This window comes from Bos grunniens, chromosome 7, assembly GCF_055505025.1.
Source record: "Bos grunniens cultivar Pamir isolate PY7600 chromosome 7, Bosgru_T2T1.0, whole genome shotgun sequence".
Lineage (NCBI taxonomy): Eukaryota > Metazoa > Chordata > Mammalia > Artiodactyla > Bovidae > Bos > Bos grunniens.
In genome coordinates, this window is record NC_141171.1 from 54,065,834 (window position 1) to 54,084,710 (window position 18,877).

At 42.1% G+C, this 18,877-nt stretch overlaps 1 protein-coding gene across 9 annotated transcripts in view; it reads left to right on the plus strand.

Annotated features, from left to right (window-relative positions):
- The window catches only part of ARHGAP26 (Rho GTPase activating protein 26), a 475,560-nt gene that overhangs the window by 359,994 nt on the left and 96,689 nt on the right, over positions 1 to 18,877 (plus strand). For 6 of the 9 annotated variants that reach the window (XM_086412177.1, XM_086412175.1, XM_086412178.1 and 3 more), the window contains one exon: positions 8,849 to 9,008. In XM_086412177.1, the coding sequence (XP_086268303.1) occupies positions 8,849 to 9,008 (160 nt within the window). Of the gene's footprint in view, positions 1 to 8,848; positions 9,009 to 10,034; positions 12,271 to 16,617; positions 17,185 to 18,877 lie in introns of those variants that run through there. The other 3 variants (XM_086412182.1, XM_086412181.1, XM_086412180.1) reach the window with 3 other exon arrangements.

Sequence of the window (18,877 nt, forward strand, 5' to 3'; positions counted from 1 at the left end):
AGAGAGGCAAGTGAGATAAAAATGACAGATCATATACTGTATATATTATATCTCATACACACCCACATTGCATTGTACCAGAGAGCATTTAGTAGCAGTAGCTCTGGACTGCAGACTGCCTGGCATCAAATTCCCACTTTATGACTTATTCAGTATGTGGTGGTGTTGTTTAGTTGCTGAGTCGCGTCCTACTCTTTGTGACCCCATAGACTATGACCCATCAGGCTTCTCTGTCCATGGGATTTCCCAGGCAAGAATACTGGAGTGGGTTGCCATTTCCTTCTCCAGGGGATCTTCCTGACCTAGGGATCAAATCTATGTCTCCTGTACTGGAAGGCAGGTGTTTACCACTGAGCCACCAGTGTGTGGTAGCCCCCAGTATGTGACCCTGGACAAATTTCTGGATTTTCTGAGCCTTAGCTTCTTCGTGTGGGGGCAGTAATGGAACTTACCTCATAGGGTTATTGTAAAGATAAAATGAGTTAATCAATGGAGTACTTAATACTTGTCTCACAGTAAGTGCTTGGTCAGTGTCAGTAGCTGTTATTGTTGATGATGATCTTAATAATCTAAGGCAGGTAGGAAATAATGAAATTGAAGAAAGGGGTAAGAAAAGGAAAAGTGAGATTTTTTTTTTCCACAGGAGACACTGTCCTAGAAGGTTTAAGTGTATTGAAAAGAGCCTGATATAACATTGTGAACTTATGCTGTATTTTATAGTGCATATTAGAGCAGTCATGTAATAATGGTAATTATACCCTACGAGTATTTTATGGCCTTCGTACCTTCCAGATTAGCACTGTGGCCAAGGAGAGCCACTGGTTTGTTGCATGCTGTCAGTGTCGCAGTAAGCTGCTCTAGCCACTCCCCTGACTGCTGTCCCCCCCTTGGCAAAGGTAGCAAGACATTAGTAGACAGTTTAAACCAGGCATTTAGGGAGTTGGTGATGGACAGGGAGGCCTGGCGTGCTGCAGTTCATGGGGTCGCAAAGAGTCGGACATGACTGAGCGACTGAATTGAATTGAATTGAAGTGCAACTGAGCCTTGATAACCTCAAAGGAAGGTAACCTCCTAAAGCATGCATATGTTCCTTTTTCCCCGAATACCTAATACAGGCAAACTCTGTGCTAAGCCCTGGCGATGGAGCAATAAGGGAGGATAACGCCATCCCAGTTTTCTTGGAACTTCTAGTAAGTGGAGGAGACAGACAATGATAATTCCATGAATAATGACATAATTCACTAAGTGCTAGGAAGGAGAATTGCAGAATTAAGAGTTGTAATAAGGTATCTGACCTGGCTTGGGGTATCCAGGAAAGACCTCTTTGGGAAAAGAGAGTGATGAGTTAGGAGAGAGCCAGATCAAGAGGGACTGCAGAGCTTCCCTGATCGGGGGATAGGCATTAGAAAGGAAGGCACCCAGGCTTAACTAGAGTTTTAGCCCAGAGATCCATGAGCTAAGGGAGAGATAATGGAGGAAGGTCTAGATCAGGCAGGATCTTGAAGGCCAAGGGTTTTCAACTTGAAATTTAAAGCAAAAATCTTTGGTGGATTTTAAATAGGTACTGGAATTGGATTGGAGGAGGCCAGAGTAGGAATAGAGTTGGTTGCACACTCAGATTTTGGAACAGTCTCCACTTTAGACTGCAAGCTATATGCTAAAAGGTACAATGACTTTTTAAAATTCACCTGAATCCCTTTTCCTTTTCTCTATAGAATTTTCAGCACCAAATGGGCCTCTGTAATTGGGCATTAAAGTTGACGTATATGAAAAGTGAAAGTCAGTCAGTTGTGTCCAATTCTTTGCAACCCCATAGACTATACAGTCCATGGAATTCTCTAGGCCAGAATACTGGAGTGGGTAGCCTTCCCTTCTCCAGTGGATCTTCCTGACCCAGGAATCAAACCTGGGTCTCCTGCATTGCAGGCAGATTCTTTACCAACTGAGCCATCAGGGAAGCCCTGATGTGTATCATATTGGTCAATACTTACCATCTTAGCAGTGATGCTTACCCATCTGAAATATAGTTTAAACATTTCACTGAAAGTAGAGAAGACATTGTTGCTATTCACAGAACTTTGAGGCTGTTGGATGAAAGCAGAGCAGCCTGCAGGGATGCATGTAGAGCCATAATTGTCTTGGGGGTGGAGAGGGGCTGCTTTGGAAACCACCCATTTAGCCATTCCTCCTTTTTTCCTTTCAATTCATTCTTTTCTCTTAAAGTGTTCACTCTTTTGATCCGACTCTGCCAGCCAACTACAAATGGAATGCTATTATATATGAGGGGTATTTTGCCAATTTCATGTTTTTGTCAAGCATGAAGCCATTTTCACTGCAATAAGGGAGTAGAAACGGTGTTTAGTCCAATAGCACTGTCATAGGTTCTTCTCCTTTTTCTTCCTCTCTCTTGCTTTTTCCCCCTTCTTCCAGTTTAGTAATTTGGGTGGTGAATCAAGGGAGAAGCTTTTATTTTTTTTTTCTCTATTGTAACCATTGCTTTTCCCCCCACATGCTCAAGCCTCAATATATTCATTTGTGGTTGGATTTTCTGAGTGGGAAAAAGAAGAGTGTCTTTTAGCCTAGCTGAACTGACCCTTACTTGTGTGGGCGCAGCAGAGTGCTAAAGTGAAGATTATGGGCTCTGCAGCCACCTTGAGTTCCTTTCTGGCTCTGTCCTTCATTAGAGTGTGACCTCAAGCAAATTACTTAATTTTTCAGTGCTTCAGTTTCCTCATCTGTAAAATGACAGTGATAGTCTTACCTACTTGTCTCAAGGCTTTCTCTTGAAGATTACACATAAACACTTAGTGTTTCAAAGTTTCAAATCTGGCTTCTCACTGGATAGGCATTCCCAGAAAGATGTTAAATATGGTTGGTGAACATGACCCCAGTCAGTACATGGAAAAATTTATTTTAAACTCTCATTCTGGTGCCAGCCATTGGTACAGCCCAGCAAAGCTGTATTTATGGCTCTGATGGGTTTCCTTGGCAGAGGCCTCCTGAGCACCATCCAGACTGGTCCCGTCTCACTGAGTTCAGGTGGTAACCAGGCAACACACACACACAGTCTGACTTAGAAAACTCATGGCCAGTGGTGATGGGGATTCCCCTCACCATTTCCCCACTCCATACTAAAGATGAATTTGAAGCTGGTGGAAGGAACCACATTGACAACCCTTGAAACTTAACTTGCCTTGGGTGACCACAAAAAATGTATAGTTCTAGCAACTTCATTTCTAGCTAATCCTTCTTGGCCCCAGGGCTTGGAGCTCCTCTAACCCTGAGAGAATGGTAGAGAAATAAGTGATATTTACTGCAGCTTGGGTGCCCACTCACACAATGACTTTCCTAATTGGTAACCTCAGGCCTTCCCAGTCCCTGCCTGTGTGCTGCAGGGGACTCACTCCAAGATCCAGATCCAGCTCACAGTCCTGAGACACTCATGAGAAGGGAAGCAGTCAGTGTAGAAATGTTCCATGGATTAGTTGTGAACATAATCACTTAGAGGAGAGAGTTCTGTGTGGCCTCCTGTCAGAGGGGTGTCTAGAGCTGGCCTTGCAGACAGGTGAGCTTTGGATGGTTAAGGGAGGACTTGCCAGGCAGGCCTAACCCGTGGAAGCAAATGAGTGTGGTGAGTTTTGCTATAGTTTCCAAGGAGGCTCTCAACCTGTCATGCCCAGAGTTGCTTATAGGGAAATAATAGAAATTAAGTAACAGTCTATTTTGAATTTATCTGTAGATTTGAAGTATATCATAATTTTTTTTAAAGTAGAAATGGAAAGAACAAAGAATAACCAGAAGAAAAAATTAGCCCTTGAAATACAGGTGGAAGAGACAGGTTCCTTGCCCCAGGTAGAAGCAGGCCACTAGAGATTCCTGAACATGACACCTGGTGACACCAGCAACTTACAGTGTGACTTTAAATTGGCACTTGCTGCTGCTTCCACATTGTTATCACCACTGTCTTGACTGCCCCTGTGGACAATACCAGCTGTCATTTATTAAGCCATTGTTTCCATCCAAGAGATCAATTCACCTGGTTTTACTTTATCGGCCTTAAACAAAGAGTTGGACATGACTTAGTGACTGAACAACAAACTTTATGAAGCAGATACTGTTGCTCATGTTTTACAGGTGAAGAAAGGGATTTAGAGAAGCCAAGTGACCTGCCTGCTCTCATCCTGCTGGGAATCTCTGTCTGACTCCACCCCCTGTACTATAGTGTCTCCCTTAGCCTTTATTTCTCTGTATTTATAAACTGGACATAATATTTGTACTCTTTACCTGTAGAAGGAAGCTTTTCAAACTGTAAGTCATGACACATTAGTGAATTGTGAAATTGATTTAGTAGATAGAAAAATGAATAGAATCAAAACAATTTATCACACTATTTCTGAAACTTGTGTTTCTGATATGCGTGTGTGTATGTGTGTATACCTCTCTCTATGTGTGTATATATATATATATATATATGTATGTATGTGCTAGTGAAATGTTACATGGGAAAATCTATTTCCTACCGTGGGTCCTTGTCAAGGTTTGAGAGCTACTGTTCTAGACATATTATATGAAATTCAAGCAAACATAAAAACATGGTGCAGAGCTCCTTGTAAACTCTAAAACACCTCACAAGTCTAAGTTATCATTTCTTAACACTGGAAGCTGAAGCAAACAAGCAAAGCATGGCTGACAGTGTTGCTGTGCTGGAACCGCCACCCAGGTCAACTCATTGTGTCCTGTGGAGCCAGGCTGCAGCTTTGATGCTCCATGACCCAGCACTGCAGGCCTCAAGATGAAACCTGTTTGCAAACCTAGCAACAGGCTGAGGTATTGTTGGTACATCAGGACCAATCTGTAGTTATAAAGTACTACTCAGCACTTCCACAGCTCCAGCTCTCATTTAAACGCTAGAAAAACAGATGTGATCCTTAAGACAGCATGGGCGTCTCTGCATTTCTGGCCCCAAAATAGTTGGCTCCTATTTCTCTCCTCCTAATACTCCCCCATTACCATCTTCATCTGGAAGTAATCTTCTGCCTCTCAAAGGATGTCAGACCAATCCAGAGCCCTCATCCATTTTCCCTGGAAGCAAAGGTAGCAAGAGGCCCCTTTGCCATGGCCGTGTTCCTTGGAACGTGCTCTTTCCTCATTAACCACAATTCCTGAGGGAACTACAGGGAACATGGGGTGTCGACCCCCACCAACTGCCCTGAAGTCATGTCCCTTGGGGGATGCCCTGTTTCTCAGCTGTTGTGGCAAACTCTTATGGGTCACAAAAGGAAGCAGGCCTTTCCCAGGTTAAAATCACATGTGGAACTGTTTCTCTTCTGCCTGCAAAGGAAGTCTGTAGAACTGGCAGTAATGTAAGAAGGCTCACAGAGGAGTCCGTGTGGCCCTAGGCAAGGCCTATCAAAGACTTCCTTGGTGGAATGTGCAGTCATGCACAGGAGAATTTTGTGTGTGGATTTTAAGTCAAGACTCAACATGACATTCTGGGCTGTGAGGAAGAGCTCAAGCACCTCAGTTACCAGCCCAGAAAGCAAGTTCTCCATGTTTTATAGACCTCACTAATGAATGAGTCCCGTGGCCTCAACTGGACCAGGCTCCCCAGCACTCTGCCAGCCTGCCTCCCACACACAGGTAAATGCATCAAGCTGTAATGGATGGCTGGTGCTAGCAAGAGGCTGAAGTCTGTGCCTTTCTTTCTGGGATTCAGAGTGATCTCCAGCTATTAATAATTCATTCTTGAATAATGAACATAGCTATACCAAGTTGTGAGCAGTAATAATCAAGGGATAGATAATTTGTTGCTTCAGTGTGCCAGAAGATAATGGTAGTTAGTCGTAAAAGGTGCAGCCTTTTTCCCCAAAATTTTATGATTTACATCAGTGTGTTGTAAGTTCTAAAATAAAATGGATCGTTAAAAAGGAAATGAATTATGTTAGGTAGCCTCAAGCTTATTATGCTTATTCACAGTTACCATACCTTTTTTCCAAATGCCTTTGGGTCACTGGGGTCTGCAAATCAGAGTAACTATTGCTCATTAATTAAATCTAAGGAGTGGAACACAGTTCCAGACTTTGAAAAGTTGAGGTACATTCCCCCAAAATCATCAGTAATAATTTGAGGTTTTCCAAGTAAGTAGCTGGGTTGTGAATAATTGTTTAATGTTTACTCAGAAACTCCCATCATCTTTTAACACCACGGTGAACATTTATTGTGTTTCTCCTGAGCCAGGCACTGCTCTCAGCACTGGTGTTACCAACTAAAATAAAAACAGTCTCTATCCTAAGGCAACAGTTGAGACACTAATAACTTGTAATAAATCCAGGGCCAACACGCCTGCCTTCATCAAGCAGTGGAGGGTTGGGAAGAGACTAGTCAGAGACTTTGGAAAGAAAGGGCACCATTGGAACTGTGCCTTGCAGATCAGCAGTTTGCCAAGCAAAAGAAGGAAGGGTAAGAGGACATTGCAGGGCAAGGATTGACAAAGGCAGATAGATATGAAAGTAGACAGAAGATGGGTAGTGAATGATTAATAGAATCATCATCACTGCATTTCCCATGTTATATCCATTTAATCTTCATAGGAACCTCATGATGTAGATTAGAAATGAAACTCGCCCTATTTTTAAAAGATGAGGAATCCAAAGCTTAAACATTAAGGCCCTTTTCCAAGGACCAGATCTGGGAGGAGGCAGAAGGCTTAGAAGTGAGTTGGAGAAAGCTGTGCTAGGTTATAGGAGTTTGGCATTAGAAACAATGGAGCCCATCAACGGTTTATAGTCACCATTATCAGAACATTCCAACCGTGGAAGCATTCCTGAACATACCCTGTGTCATACACATGCACTGTGTCACTGTGTTCTCTCCCAGCGACCAAGTGAGGCGTGAAGCCATTGTAGTTTTCAACAGAGGACTGACTTGAGCGGCGCTGAATTGGCAGACAGAAGCTGGTGGGGGCAGGCGGGACGTAGCTGAACCCAGAGAGTCTAGTCTGGGAGCCCTGTTAAGACGCAGTTGCTTTAGTCAGATGCCCTGTTGAGAAGCGTGATGGTGAAAGTGATCATTATCCAAACCCTATATTTTTATATTGGTCTACAATTTAAAAGTGCTTTCATATATAAATAGCTTGTTGATTCACATACACAAGGGACTTTTGTGACAAGAGGGTAAGTCTAGTGACTTGGCTCATTTAGCAGGGGAAATATAAGAGCATGGAATTCACTTCCTGCACAAAGGAGCTGATGTTGAAAGTAGTGGTGTTACAAGCATCTTGTAAATATGCAGACATGGTGATTCTAGCTGAGACTCAGAACCAAATCTTTTCCCCTTTGCCAGGTAAAACCTTGACTATCTGCTTTAACACTTTCAGACTAGAAACCTGATACAGTTCTAGGTAGAATGGAAAACTATAAGTAATATCAGGAAATTCATCTAGATCTCAGGAAATGAAAATAGTCTTATGTGGACCAGAAACAGGACAAGGCTTCAGTGGCAGAATCTCCTTGCTACAGGTGTTGCTTAGCAATAAAAAAGCAAATTCCCTTCTTTATTGGGCTGTTCCACAGTCAGGCTTCACAGACGTACCCATCTCTTTCAGAGGAGGGGTTTTTTATGAAATTAGACTTTTAGCCATAGAAAATGAAAGAAATATACGTTTCTCGTGATAAAATCAGTTAATATAGTATTCAGTAAAGGCTCAGTTTCAAAACCAGTACTTAAAGTCAAATCTCTTTTTTCTCCTACAAAATAGAAGTATCCAGGAGAAACAGTGCAAACATTTATAGAATTGTATAGAAAAAAAAAATCTGTATAAATAGCACTAAATGCTAGGGAGGTATGTCTGTGCAAACTGCCACCACTGTCCAATTTCTCTCTAGTTTCTAGTAATGAATAGTTTCCTTCTTCCAACAGGTGATTTAGGGAAGCCCCCTAATATTTTCTTAACAATACTGAATGGCCTTAACTTTTAATTTAACTCGTTGTCAATAGATAACTTTGTATATTATTATACGTGGGGCTAGCAAATGAACAGTGAAGTTTTATGACTAGGTCATGGTGACCTGGGTGTGGATTTCAGATATATGTTTTGGTTAGTTGATTATACAAAAATATGCTTATGTGTTTAGAAGCTTACTCAGACCCGATACTCCTGGCCCTGTGTGTTTCTTGGATTTTGAGTATAAGTGATAATATAAACAGCTATATACATGGATCTAAGTAGTGCATGTTTATTTCTGTTCATGCCACGTGTCTGGCTTAATACAAGCCACGTGTCTGATGTGATGGGACTTAAATACTTTGAGCCTAAAGTGCTGAATTTCCTGACTGAGATCTACTCATTTAAAAAATTAGATCTATTTTGGGCTGTGTTTGCAAATGTATTAAAGCTGTCAGGAGTTTTTATATTTGCACTAGAGAAAATGCTAATGATCACAGTGGTTTAAGCAGCAGCCAAGGATAAAAGTTGTAACTAAGAGGGATTACCATAACCTGGATTTGCAGAACAAGGATTCAAATGTGCAAAGGTTCATATTTTGGAAGGCAAGCCGTTTTGGTTGGTTGGTTATTAGTTTCTTTTAGGCAAAATGGGAATTGTAAAGAGTGTCATATCATGAAATAGCAAAATAGCCTAACACTGGAGATTTCTGAAACTTTGGTAGATGAGACTATGAGTAAAAAAGTCTCTCTTTGGACTCCAGCAGCTAGGTCTGGCTTTGGACTCCAGACCCCTAGGTCTGGCTCCTACCAGATGAGGTGTCTGAAGGTGAGACGGGTGTAGGAAGTCAGTTGTCTGTCATTTACTATTTCTCTCATTTGTGCCATTTCTTTTGCTTCCTCCCAGTGTTGCTAACAACCACAAGCAGAATTTGATGACAGTGGCAAACCTTGGCGTGGTGTTTGGACCCACCCTGCTGCGTCCTCAGGAAGAAACTGTAGCAGCCATAATGGATATCAAGTTTCAGAACATAGTCATTGAGATCCTAATAGAAAATCATGAAAAGGTAATATATTGTTTGTCATTGCAAGTGGAGAATGTACCTGGGGGGAGCTGAGTGAGAACTGGCCTACAGGGTTGACTCAGGTTTGCGTTGCTGGTGGCTCTTACCCTGTGGTGATGCTGACGAAGTTGCTGATGGCGGTGGTGATGGTGGTGGTGATAGTCATCTTGGGATGGCTGCAGTGACAACGGTGGCGGTTGTGGTGGTGGGAGCAGTGGGCAACATAATGAGCATTTCTTTTGTAATAGGAACTGTGCTAAGCACTTTATATATGTTGTCCTTTTAACCTCACAACTATCTGATGAAGGAGGTACTACTTGGAGCCTCATTTTGAAAATGCCTTTTAGACATTTTTTTACTTTTTTTTCTTTTCTATGAATTTTTGAGTTTTTAAATATTAGGGATAGTAATCAATTTTCATGTGCATTGCAAATATTTTTCCTAATATAGTTTCCTTATAATTTTATAAATGCTGTATTGTTTTACACTGTGTATGTGGGTGGGTGCATGCTTAGTTTTCTTCCTTTAGGGCACTGAAGTTTCTAGTCTGTCTTAAGAGGGTTGCCCTCCCTGCTTAATGATGTATGTCAACACAGCTGCCCTTAAAAACTGGGCTAAGGGGGCAGAAAGCAGCATGCACCCATCGGTCCCACCTCAGTTTCTGGTAGCAAATCCCTATGAATCTCCTCAGCATCTGCAAGGCCCCTTAGGGCAGCATTTGACAGTCCAAGGTGCTGAGATATAATGAAATCCTAAATAAAACCTTTACCTAGAATGGTGAATTAATTGTGCTAGATTACCTGCCAAATGAATCTAGCATCTGACCACTAGCCACCTGCACTGACAACACAAGACCGTAAGGCATCACAGCTCTTGTCTGGGTTTGTAGAGGAACCTCCTCATTTGTTTCCTTGCTTCCACCATTGGCCTGTCCATTCTGAAGTCAGCCCCTAGAATGAGATGTTTTTAGTGTTAGATCACATCATGTCAATTGTCTGCTAAGAACTGTCCAGTGTCTTCACATTTCAGAGTGAAACTCAGAGCCCTTATGGGAGCCTGGAATGTCCTCCACGGTCTCTGCTCTCCCCTCTGCTACTGCCTCATGTCATCTCCTACAGCCGTCTCCTCCAGCTCCTGCCTACAGCCACTTTGACCGCCTCACGGTTCCTTGCCCACGGCACACACTCACACCTCAAGGCCTCTGCGACTGCTGTTTGTGGTGCCTGGAACACTCTTCCTCCTTTAAGCCTGAGTGAGGCTCACCCTTATCTCTCCATGTGAAACTGTGGACAGCCCCACCTCCAGCACTCCCCCTGCCCCTGAGGGTGCTTTCTCTGTCTCCACAGCACTTAGCACTTTCTAGTGTACTGTATATCATTTACTTGTTGATTACATCTGTTGCCTTTCTGACCTCTTCTAGAACATATGTAACATGAAAGCAGACAAATTTGGCCTATTTTGTTTCTGTAGTTCTTCAGTACATGCTTAGTACATGCGTGTTGGGTGAATGATGGTAGCTAGCCTCCAGACTGGCTCCTGGTGACCCTCGTTTCCTGGTATTCAGCCCCTTGTGTGTTCTCTTCCAACTATGAATAAGAAATCAACACTAATCCCAGTGTGATCAGTAGGAAGTGATAATGAGAAACTGTGACAGTAACAGGCTTGACTTTGGAGACCAATCCTGAGACTTGGTAGCGTTTGCTGTGGTGTGGATTTTCTCACTCTGGGGGAAGCAAGCCACATGTTGTGAGGATGGTCACACAGCCCAGTGGGGAGAAAGTGAGGCTGCCTGCCAACAATCAGACCAGCATGCCAGCCATGTGAGTCTGTTATTTTGGAAGTGACTTCTCCAGCCCTGGTCATACTTTCAGATGATGTGGCCCCAACCAACATCTTTAGTACAGCCTCATAAGAGACCACTGAGCTAAGTCTGTCCTGAATTCCTGACCCATTGAAAGTGGGAGAGATATTAAATATTTTAAGCCACTGAGTTGGGGGGAGGGGTAAGTTATTACACAGCATTAGTAACTACTAAAGAACCTCTGAATATAGACTTTCACGGAGTAATTGAGGTATCCTGGAAAATTGTGTAGACAACATAGCTTTTTTCTTACATGGTTAATAAAGAGATCTGAGGTCAGATAATTTACTTGAAGAAATTATCTTCTCTCTGTCTCAACCTTTGGACTTTGTCCAGCCAGTTCCTTCATATATAGTAAGTCAGGTATAGATGATTATGTTCTGTATGATTAAAATGAAATTGTAAAAAGGAAATATAATTGAATATCATGTTTCTAAACAAGTTAATAGCATGATTTCTAAAAGCAAACCGCTTGGATGTAAATCTATTACCTCTTGTCAGCTGTGTGACCATGAACAGATTACTCAACCTCTCTATGCTCATAAAAATACTTTCAGTACAGTGTGACTTCTGTGACAAATAACCCTTCCAAAAGTGACTCAGGACAATAGTAGTCTCTGTCTTCCTCACATACCAGTTCACTGTGGGTATTCTGTTGGTTGGATCCTACACAGTGATTCAGCAATCCAGGTTCCTTCTCTCTTGTAGTTTTGCCTTCTGCTCTGCAGATCTCTGCAATCAGCCATTTGGTGAGGGAAATGAGAGGGCATGGAAGATTGGGTAAGATTATGTGGGCCAAACCTAGAAGGTGCTTTCCTTATTCTCTTCCACTTTCCATTGGCCAGAACTCAGTCATGTGGCTACCTCTAACTGCAAGGAAGACTGGGAAAGCCCCTAACCATGCAGAGCAAAGGGAAAGAAGTTTGATGACCAATCAGCCAGCGGGCCACATCCCTTTAGTTGGTTTGTTGTGAGGGTGAGATAAGGTGATTTATTAAAGGTCTTAGCCAAGAATCTAACAAGGAATGTCACTAACTGTAAACTATTCTTTTCAGCAGTCTGAGCAGATTTCTCTGAAGATAGAGCATAAATACATCTACGAGTATTGCATGTGCCCCCTTGCTCAAAATAATACTTTTTAAACATAATATTTTCTCAAATAAATAACATTAAATATTGAGACAGAGCTCTAAGGAGTAAGTGCTTTGGTTATGTTTCATGTCTGGTCTTACAGCAGGCAGCATCTAGTAGGTTTTGAACTGTAATAATTTTTGGTGTCTTTGGGCCTTCAAAACCAGGAAACATTAAAAAGTAACATGATAGGAAAAAGATTGGATACTGCTAATAGCATTATTGAGACTTGTGTCAACAAGCGCCATCCCACTTGAGCACAAAATTCAGAAATAGAAGTGAAATATGAAATGCAGGGTCAGGCCTGCAAGTATACGGGCAGGAACTGGTGAGAATACTCATCCGATTTTTTGGATCATAAATTATGTTCCTCTCTACTGTGTATCTGGTGAGGCATATATTAAAAGAGCGTTGCAGTGCTTTATTACATGTTATTTTTCATTAGTTTCTGCCAGAGAGTGGGATGAATCACAGTGAGATTTATGTTCCTGTGGGAGCTGGTGCAGGAGTGTCAGTGGAAACATTCTTGGGATGAAGACTACAGTGGAGTGTGTGTCTCCAGTCCTGAGGGAGCTCCCGTGCCACTTTGATAGAGATTTTTAACCTGGGGTCTATGATGGGCCAAAGCTAGTGCAAGACCTGTGTTTGTACATGATTTGGGGGAGAAAGTCTTTAACATTCATCAGGCTTGCCTTTCTGATAAAAACAACTTAGACTAGGCAGCTTGACTCCTTTTCAAATGTTGCTTCAGGTCTGGTGTGGTATAAAGTCAGCAGATGCTGTGTTAGTCTCCTTTGGAAGCCTGTGATGTTCACCTCACAGAACTCATGCTCTGAGAGCCCTTAGCTTTAGAGACAATGCTTTGGATGAATTTACTGCTAAGGGAATTCAGTTTTATTCATCAACAGACCTTGTTTATGTCCTCAGATAAATACTGTTATCTTTCTTTAAAATTCACAATATGGAAATGTTCAGTTCAGTTCAGTTGCTCAGTCATGTCCGACTCTTTGCGACCCCATGGACTGCAGCCAGGCCCCCCTGTCCATCACCAACTCCCGGAGTTCACCCAGACTCACGTCCATCGAGTCAGTGATGCCATCCAGCCATCTCATCCTCTGTCGTCCCCTTCTCCTCCTGCCCCCAATCCCTCCCAGCATCAGTCTTTTCCAATGAGTCAACTCCTCGCATGAGGTGGCCAAAGTACTGGAGTTTCAGCTTCAGCATCATTCCTTCCATTAACAGTATTTAATGAGCATTCCTTTGGTGGTGGTGGTTTAGTCGCTAAGTCGTGTCAATCTCTTGCGACCCCACTGACTGTAGCCTGCCAGGCTCCTTTGTCTACGGGATTCTCTAGGCAAGACTACTGGAGTGGGTTGCAGTTAAGGATCCTTCTCCAGGGGATCTTCCTGATCCAGGGATTGAACCCGGGTCTCCTGCATTGCAGGCAGATTCTCTACCAACTGAGCTATGAGGGAAGCCCTTAGGCTTGGCTATAATTTTCTAGAAACATAAACACACACACAAATCTCTTGAGTGACCACTTTTCTAACTTTGTTGTCAGAAGTTGCACAAAATCCTGAGACACCAGATGAAGAAGTGGTGTCTAACAGCATTATTTCAATCTGTCCCCCAACAGGCATTTGATAGCATATGTCCTCTTGCTTGAAACAAGCTGTCATACAGGTCTTAAGTGTATGTCCCCCCAGTTAGTGGTATAATACCCTCTCCCATGTTGTTATGGGCATTTTATATAGGATGTGTAGTTTGTGCCTTGGAATAAAATTGAGAGGGGCCCAGGAATAAGTATTGGAAGACAGCACAGAGAGAGGGTATAGAAACCCAGGCATGTAGCCTCTTTGGAACCACTTGGTGGGGGGAACCATAAGATGTGTCTTTCGGTTATCACTTTGTAACAGATCATCTGCAGACCTAGTGACATAAAATAGCAATAATTTTTTTGCTCACAACTCTGTGTACCAGAACTGTGGGGAGGGCTCACCTGTGTTCTGTATAATATCTGCTGGAGTGGTTTTAGTGCAGCTGGTAGATCCAAGATGGCCTTATTCCACATGTCTGGGACCTTGGTGCCACCTGTTGCTGGGACACCTTGGTCCTCCTCCACTTGTCCTCTTTCTCCACCTGCTCTCTCATCATTTAGTAGTCTAGGCCAAACTTTCAAAAGGACAAGCACCAGAAGCCACAAGGCCTCAGAAGTTCTAGGCCTAGAATAGAATAGACAAAGTGTCACTTTGACTGGATTCTGTTGGTCAAAGCAACAAGTCCAGCCAGACTGAAGGGGCAGGAAAGAGACCCCCCCCCACCATGGGAAGAGCAGTGTGCCCACAGATGTGGGAGGAGTTGTGGGCTGCTGTCTGCAGACCATCTCCCAGAATGCCTCAGTCCCCATCACTGGCAGGTTCGCATGTAGCTTCCTTTTCTTATTGGTGCTGCAACTCCTCAGCATGTATATGGAAAATGCTCTTCTGTTTCTCCTCAGTATTGCCGTTTTTACGTGGCCAGGGAGTATCCAACATTTGGTAATAGTGGCAGGTTCAGTCCTCACATACCCTTTGGGAGCCTCGGTATGGAGTACTGACTCATTAATGTCTAAAATGGAAAACAGCTTTGTCTTTAAAATTGGCATTTAGAAGAGAGGGAGAATTTTCTCCTGACGAGAAAACTCAGTTTCTTTTTCCTTATTAAACATATGTTTTCATGCATAGGGCCTTGCCTCTCTACTGTCCCCCCCTTCGCCTCCCACTTTCTCGTTGTTTACTGAGGATTAACACTACACATTCAGACAAAGGGTTAAAAATTAAAATGAACTCCTGGACTCCTTTATGTTATCTCTGGCACATCTGCACAGCCTCAAGACAGCACCTGTTTGTCTAGAAACATCCCCTGCTTAGCATCATTGTCTCATCTCAAGAACTTAACCTGTTTCTTGTTTGTGGGAGCCTTCATGATGTGTTTCTCACAGACATGGTTTGGTCAGATTAAGTTCACTAACTATATACCTTGTTGTGATGCTCCAGAAACTTTGTTGTTCACCTCCTGCACAGCCCTGAGTAGGGGAGCAATGTTTGGAACAATTTGTACCAAATAGATATCCCACAGTAAGTGAAAGCAGAGAGGAAAAAGCCAGAAGATACAAATTATGCATTGGTGTTCATGGTACTTGTTCTTTTTCCATGCTGGTAATACATACCGATTTATTTGCTCAGTTAAAGGTAATGGGTCTTTTTAATGTACATAGTCTAGCAGTAATAAGAATAGTGATATTAATAGCTAACTTTTACTTACAGCTTATTGTTCACAAGACATTGTGGTAAGCAGCCTTATATTTATCATATCATTTACTTTCCATAGCAGCATTATAAGGCCAATATTGTTAACTCTCTTTTATAAATTTTGAACCTGAAGTCCAGAGAGTTGAAGAAACAGCTTGTTATGAGAGTAACTAAGGTTGAATTTAGGACTCCTTTCACAATCCAAGCTACTAAAACCTATTCTTGTTAATCTCTAATGATGTCATTTATTGAACATCTACTGTTAACCAAAGATAAATGAGACAAGATCTTTTTTCCAATGGCTTTCTTGTTTTCTCAGGATATAACTTACCATAATACAGTTTGCTAAGTGACATTCAATAAAATGACTAAATTATATGGTACCACTGAGGAGAAATAATTTCATTCAGCTTGTACTGGCCTCTGACAGATAGGTAGAGGTTTTCTAGGCAGAGCAACAGTGGAGACAGTGGGAACAGCCTTCCAGAAGAACATTAATCAATTATCAACATTAATCAACTCGTATGTATTACAACAACACGGTTGTGGAAGAATCTTAGCTTGTATGTTAGCAAGTGGTCGGAGATGATGCCAGACAGTTGGATTGAGCCCCTCTGACAGGGATCTTGAAAGCTATGGGAGAAAGGTTGACGTTTGCTCCAGAAAAATGGGACCTCTCAGGGATTCCAAGTAGAGGGGTAAAATGATTGTATCAGCACTTGAGAAAAACATCCCTGAAGCAGAACCAGATTGTACTTTGGTTGCTGATATCAAAATCACTCATTAGATAAATAACAAAACCATAGAGTTGATCATACTATTGTAAACTTGGGGCTATATATTTTTAAAGTCTTACTCAGAGACTGTAACCTTTAACCTATAGCCTTTACTTTATTATAGGCTAGGGTAGGATCCTAATGGCTTTTATTTGAGTTGTCTTGCCAGACTTCCCAAGTACTAGCTCATGGCATCATTTCCCATCAACAACCCCATACCCTGTACTCAGCATGGTTTATATGAAAGCGAAAGAACAGACTTGAGAGTCTGGCTCTTTTTGTGGTCAGATTTCAGAGTTGAAAGTTCAGAGGGCAAACACTTTGGCTGTTTCCTTGCTTATTTGAGGTAATAATTATTTTAAGTTGAACAGCTCATACCTTGTCACCTTAAGACATCGATCAGGCCCATACTTGGGGTTATAGTGGAAGTTACCAGTATTTATATGCATCTAGTTAAGATTTCAAAATACTGAATGCTGTCATTGTCCAAGATACCTGAAAGCCCAGAAATTCCGCAATTTCTTACAAAGTTTTTTCCATTTCTCTTTTTAAAGGTTACCTTGCCAGTGACTTTGAAAAATTTAAATGTCTAGAAAGAACAACCCTGTCAAGAAACAAACTGCCACCTTTTCAGAGCTTTGGTTAGACGTGAAATCTCAGGTTATGTGTATGTCTTCATCTTCCTGTTACTTTCTGACACATATTTAGTGGGATGGGACTGGCTTGTTCTTGGGCAGTCCATGGTGTTTCTTTTGGCCATACACTCAAAAAGGTTCCTGCACATGAAGCTGGACGTGGGTGTGCACAGGTGCCCAGGCACCTTGTGCTTTTATCAGTACTGCCCCTTTTAATGCCTATTGATGTTTTACAAAGTCAGTTACCGTGGTTCTTTTTCCAGTCCATCAATTGGCTTTGGAAGAGGTAGGAGAGTTGAGCTTTGAGTTGTTCATTCCCAGAAGTGCCCAAAGATCAGTGCCCCTTTTTCATACCTGTTAACTTTTAATCTTATGGTCAAGGGAAAGAGTAAGCAAATATGGATGGCCTCACTTAACACCTTTGTAAAAGCAGCAGGTCCTAAACCACCTTGCATTTCCATTAAAATGATAATGTTTCTTTCAAGATTGTCTTGATTTGAGTTGATTTGGGCCACCAAATTGCCTTGATCTGCTTTTAACAAAATATTGGTGCCATTGAAATCTATTGCGTTCATTGTTGGGGTTTGTACACAAAATGTAGATCAATTAATAGAATACAATTGATTTGAATAGTTTCTGTCAACTCACCAGTGTTGGGCAATTGTATTTCATTTTCTTGGTATTTCAAGCAGCTGTTGATATGCAGAATGGATGATGATGATGATGATGATGAAGAAGAATATCTGGACACTTTATTCCATGGAGATAACCCCTGTCACTATGGCCTGCTTGGGAAGCTAATCTTATGTCTCATGGCCATGGCTTTTTTCATTTGCTCATTGATTTTTTGTTATTGTTGTTGTTGTTACCTTTCCTTACATTGGTCCCCGAGGACATTCTTTTTGCATGCATGCTTAGTCATGTCCGATTCTTTGTGACCCAGCGACCCAATGGTCTGTCACCTGCCAGGTTCCTCTGTCCATGGGATTTCCCAAGCAAGAATACTAAAGTGGGTGCCATTTCTTACTCTAGGGGACCTTCCTGACCCAGGGATCAAACCTGCATCTCCTGTGTCTTCTGCATTGGCAGGTGGATTCTTTACCACTGTGCCACCTTCTTTTTGGTTCTATCCAGTTAGGTCTAGAAATAAGCTGGAATTACTTCTATGCTGGGCCAGAATGGTTCTGTCACAGACCTTTTTTCTATTTGTTGTGTCTAATGCCATGTAAACTGTTCTTCCTTAGTTTCATAGGTTGTGGATCTGAACATGTGTATTCCCCCCACCACCCTACCAGTAAAGCCCCAGAAAAACCAAGCATATTTGAGCTGTGAAGCTTCTTTAATGGTTCCCAAGTAATGATGGAGCTTTGTTATGTTACACTCTATTCCTCTCTGTCAGCAAAGATAATAGGAAATAGAATCATTTTGGAGATAAGGAAAATCAGAGCCTCCCATGGGTTACCCAGGCCAGCTATATAAATGGCCAGTTACTAAATGAAATTGGTTCCTTTTGAGGGACTTTTAATAAAACTCCACAAACTACTTTCCAAATTGTTGTTCTCTGGGCCAAAATGCTGATATCAACAGGACATTGGACTTCCAACTGTCCTTAAAAAACCTCTCTGTGCCTGTAGCCTCTGAATTTGGCTTCTTAACTGTTATATTAAATGAGCCCTGCTAAGACTTGCCTGGCTTTCCAGAAGAAAGGCACTGGATTTATGGCTTGCCGTGCCCGGAGCAATCCTGCTCTACAGCCTGTTGTTAAAAGAGTGGGCAGTGTGTAAGCTGGTATGTGTAGGCCTAGTCCTCCACCTCCAAAGCAGACACTCTTCAGATTAATAAGCCCATAACTTGTTATTTTTTATTGCTTGAAACCCTGATGCACCGTGTCTCAGGAAAGTGCTTAGTCTCCTCTCTCTAGAAGCCTTTCTCTTCTGCCTTGTAATCCCAGGCCTCTGTCGTTGATTTATTGTCTCAACTACTTTTCAGTTACAGACCAGGAACTCTTCATCATTACCTAATTTTCCTCTCATAAAAATCACAGCACATAATAAAGAGTAGACCACACACATTATGGGGAGGCTTCTAATCCTTGTAAATTGCAGAAGCATGTAACAGGTGGAATCAGAAAAGGTACAAAAATGTATATGTGACGTGGCTAAGAATAAATCCCACAAGT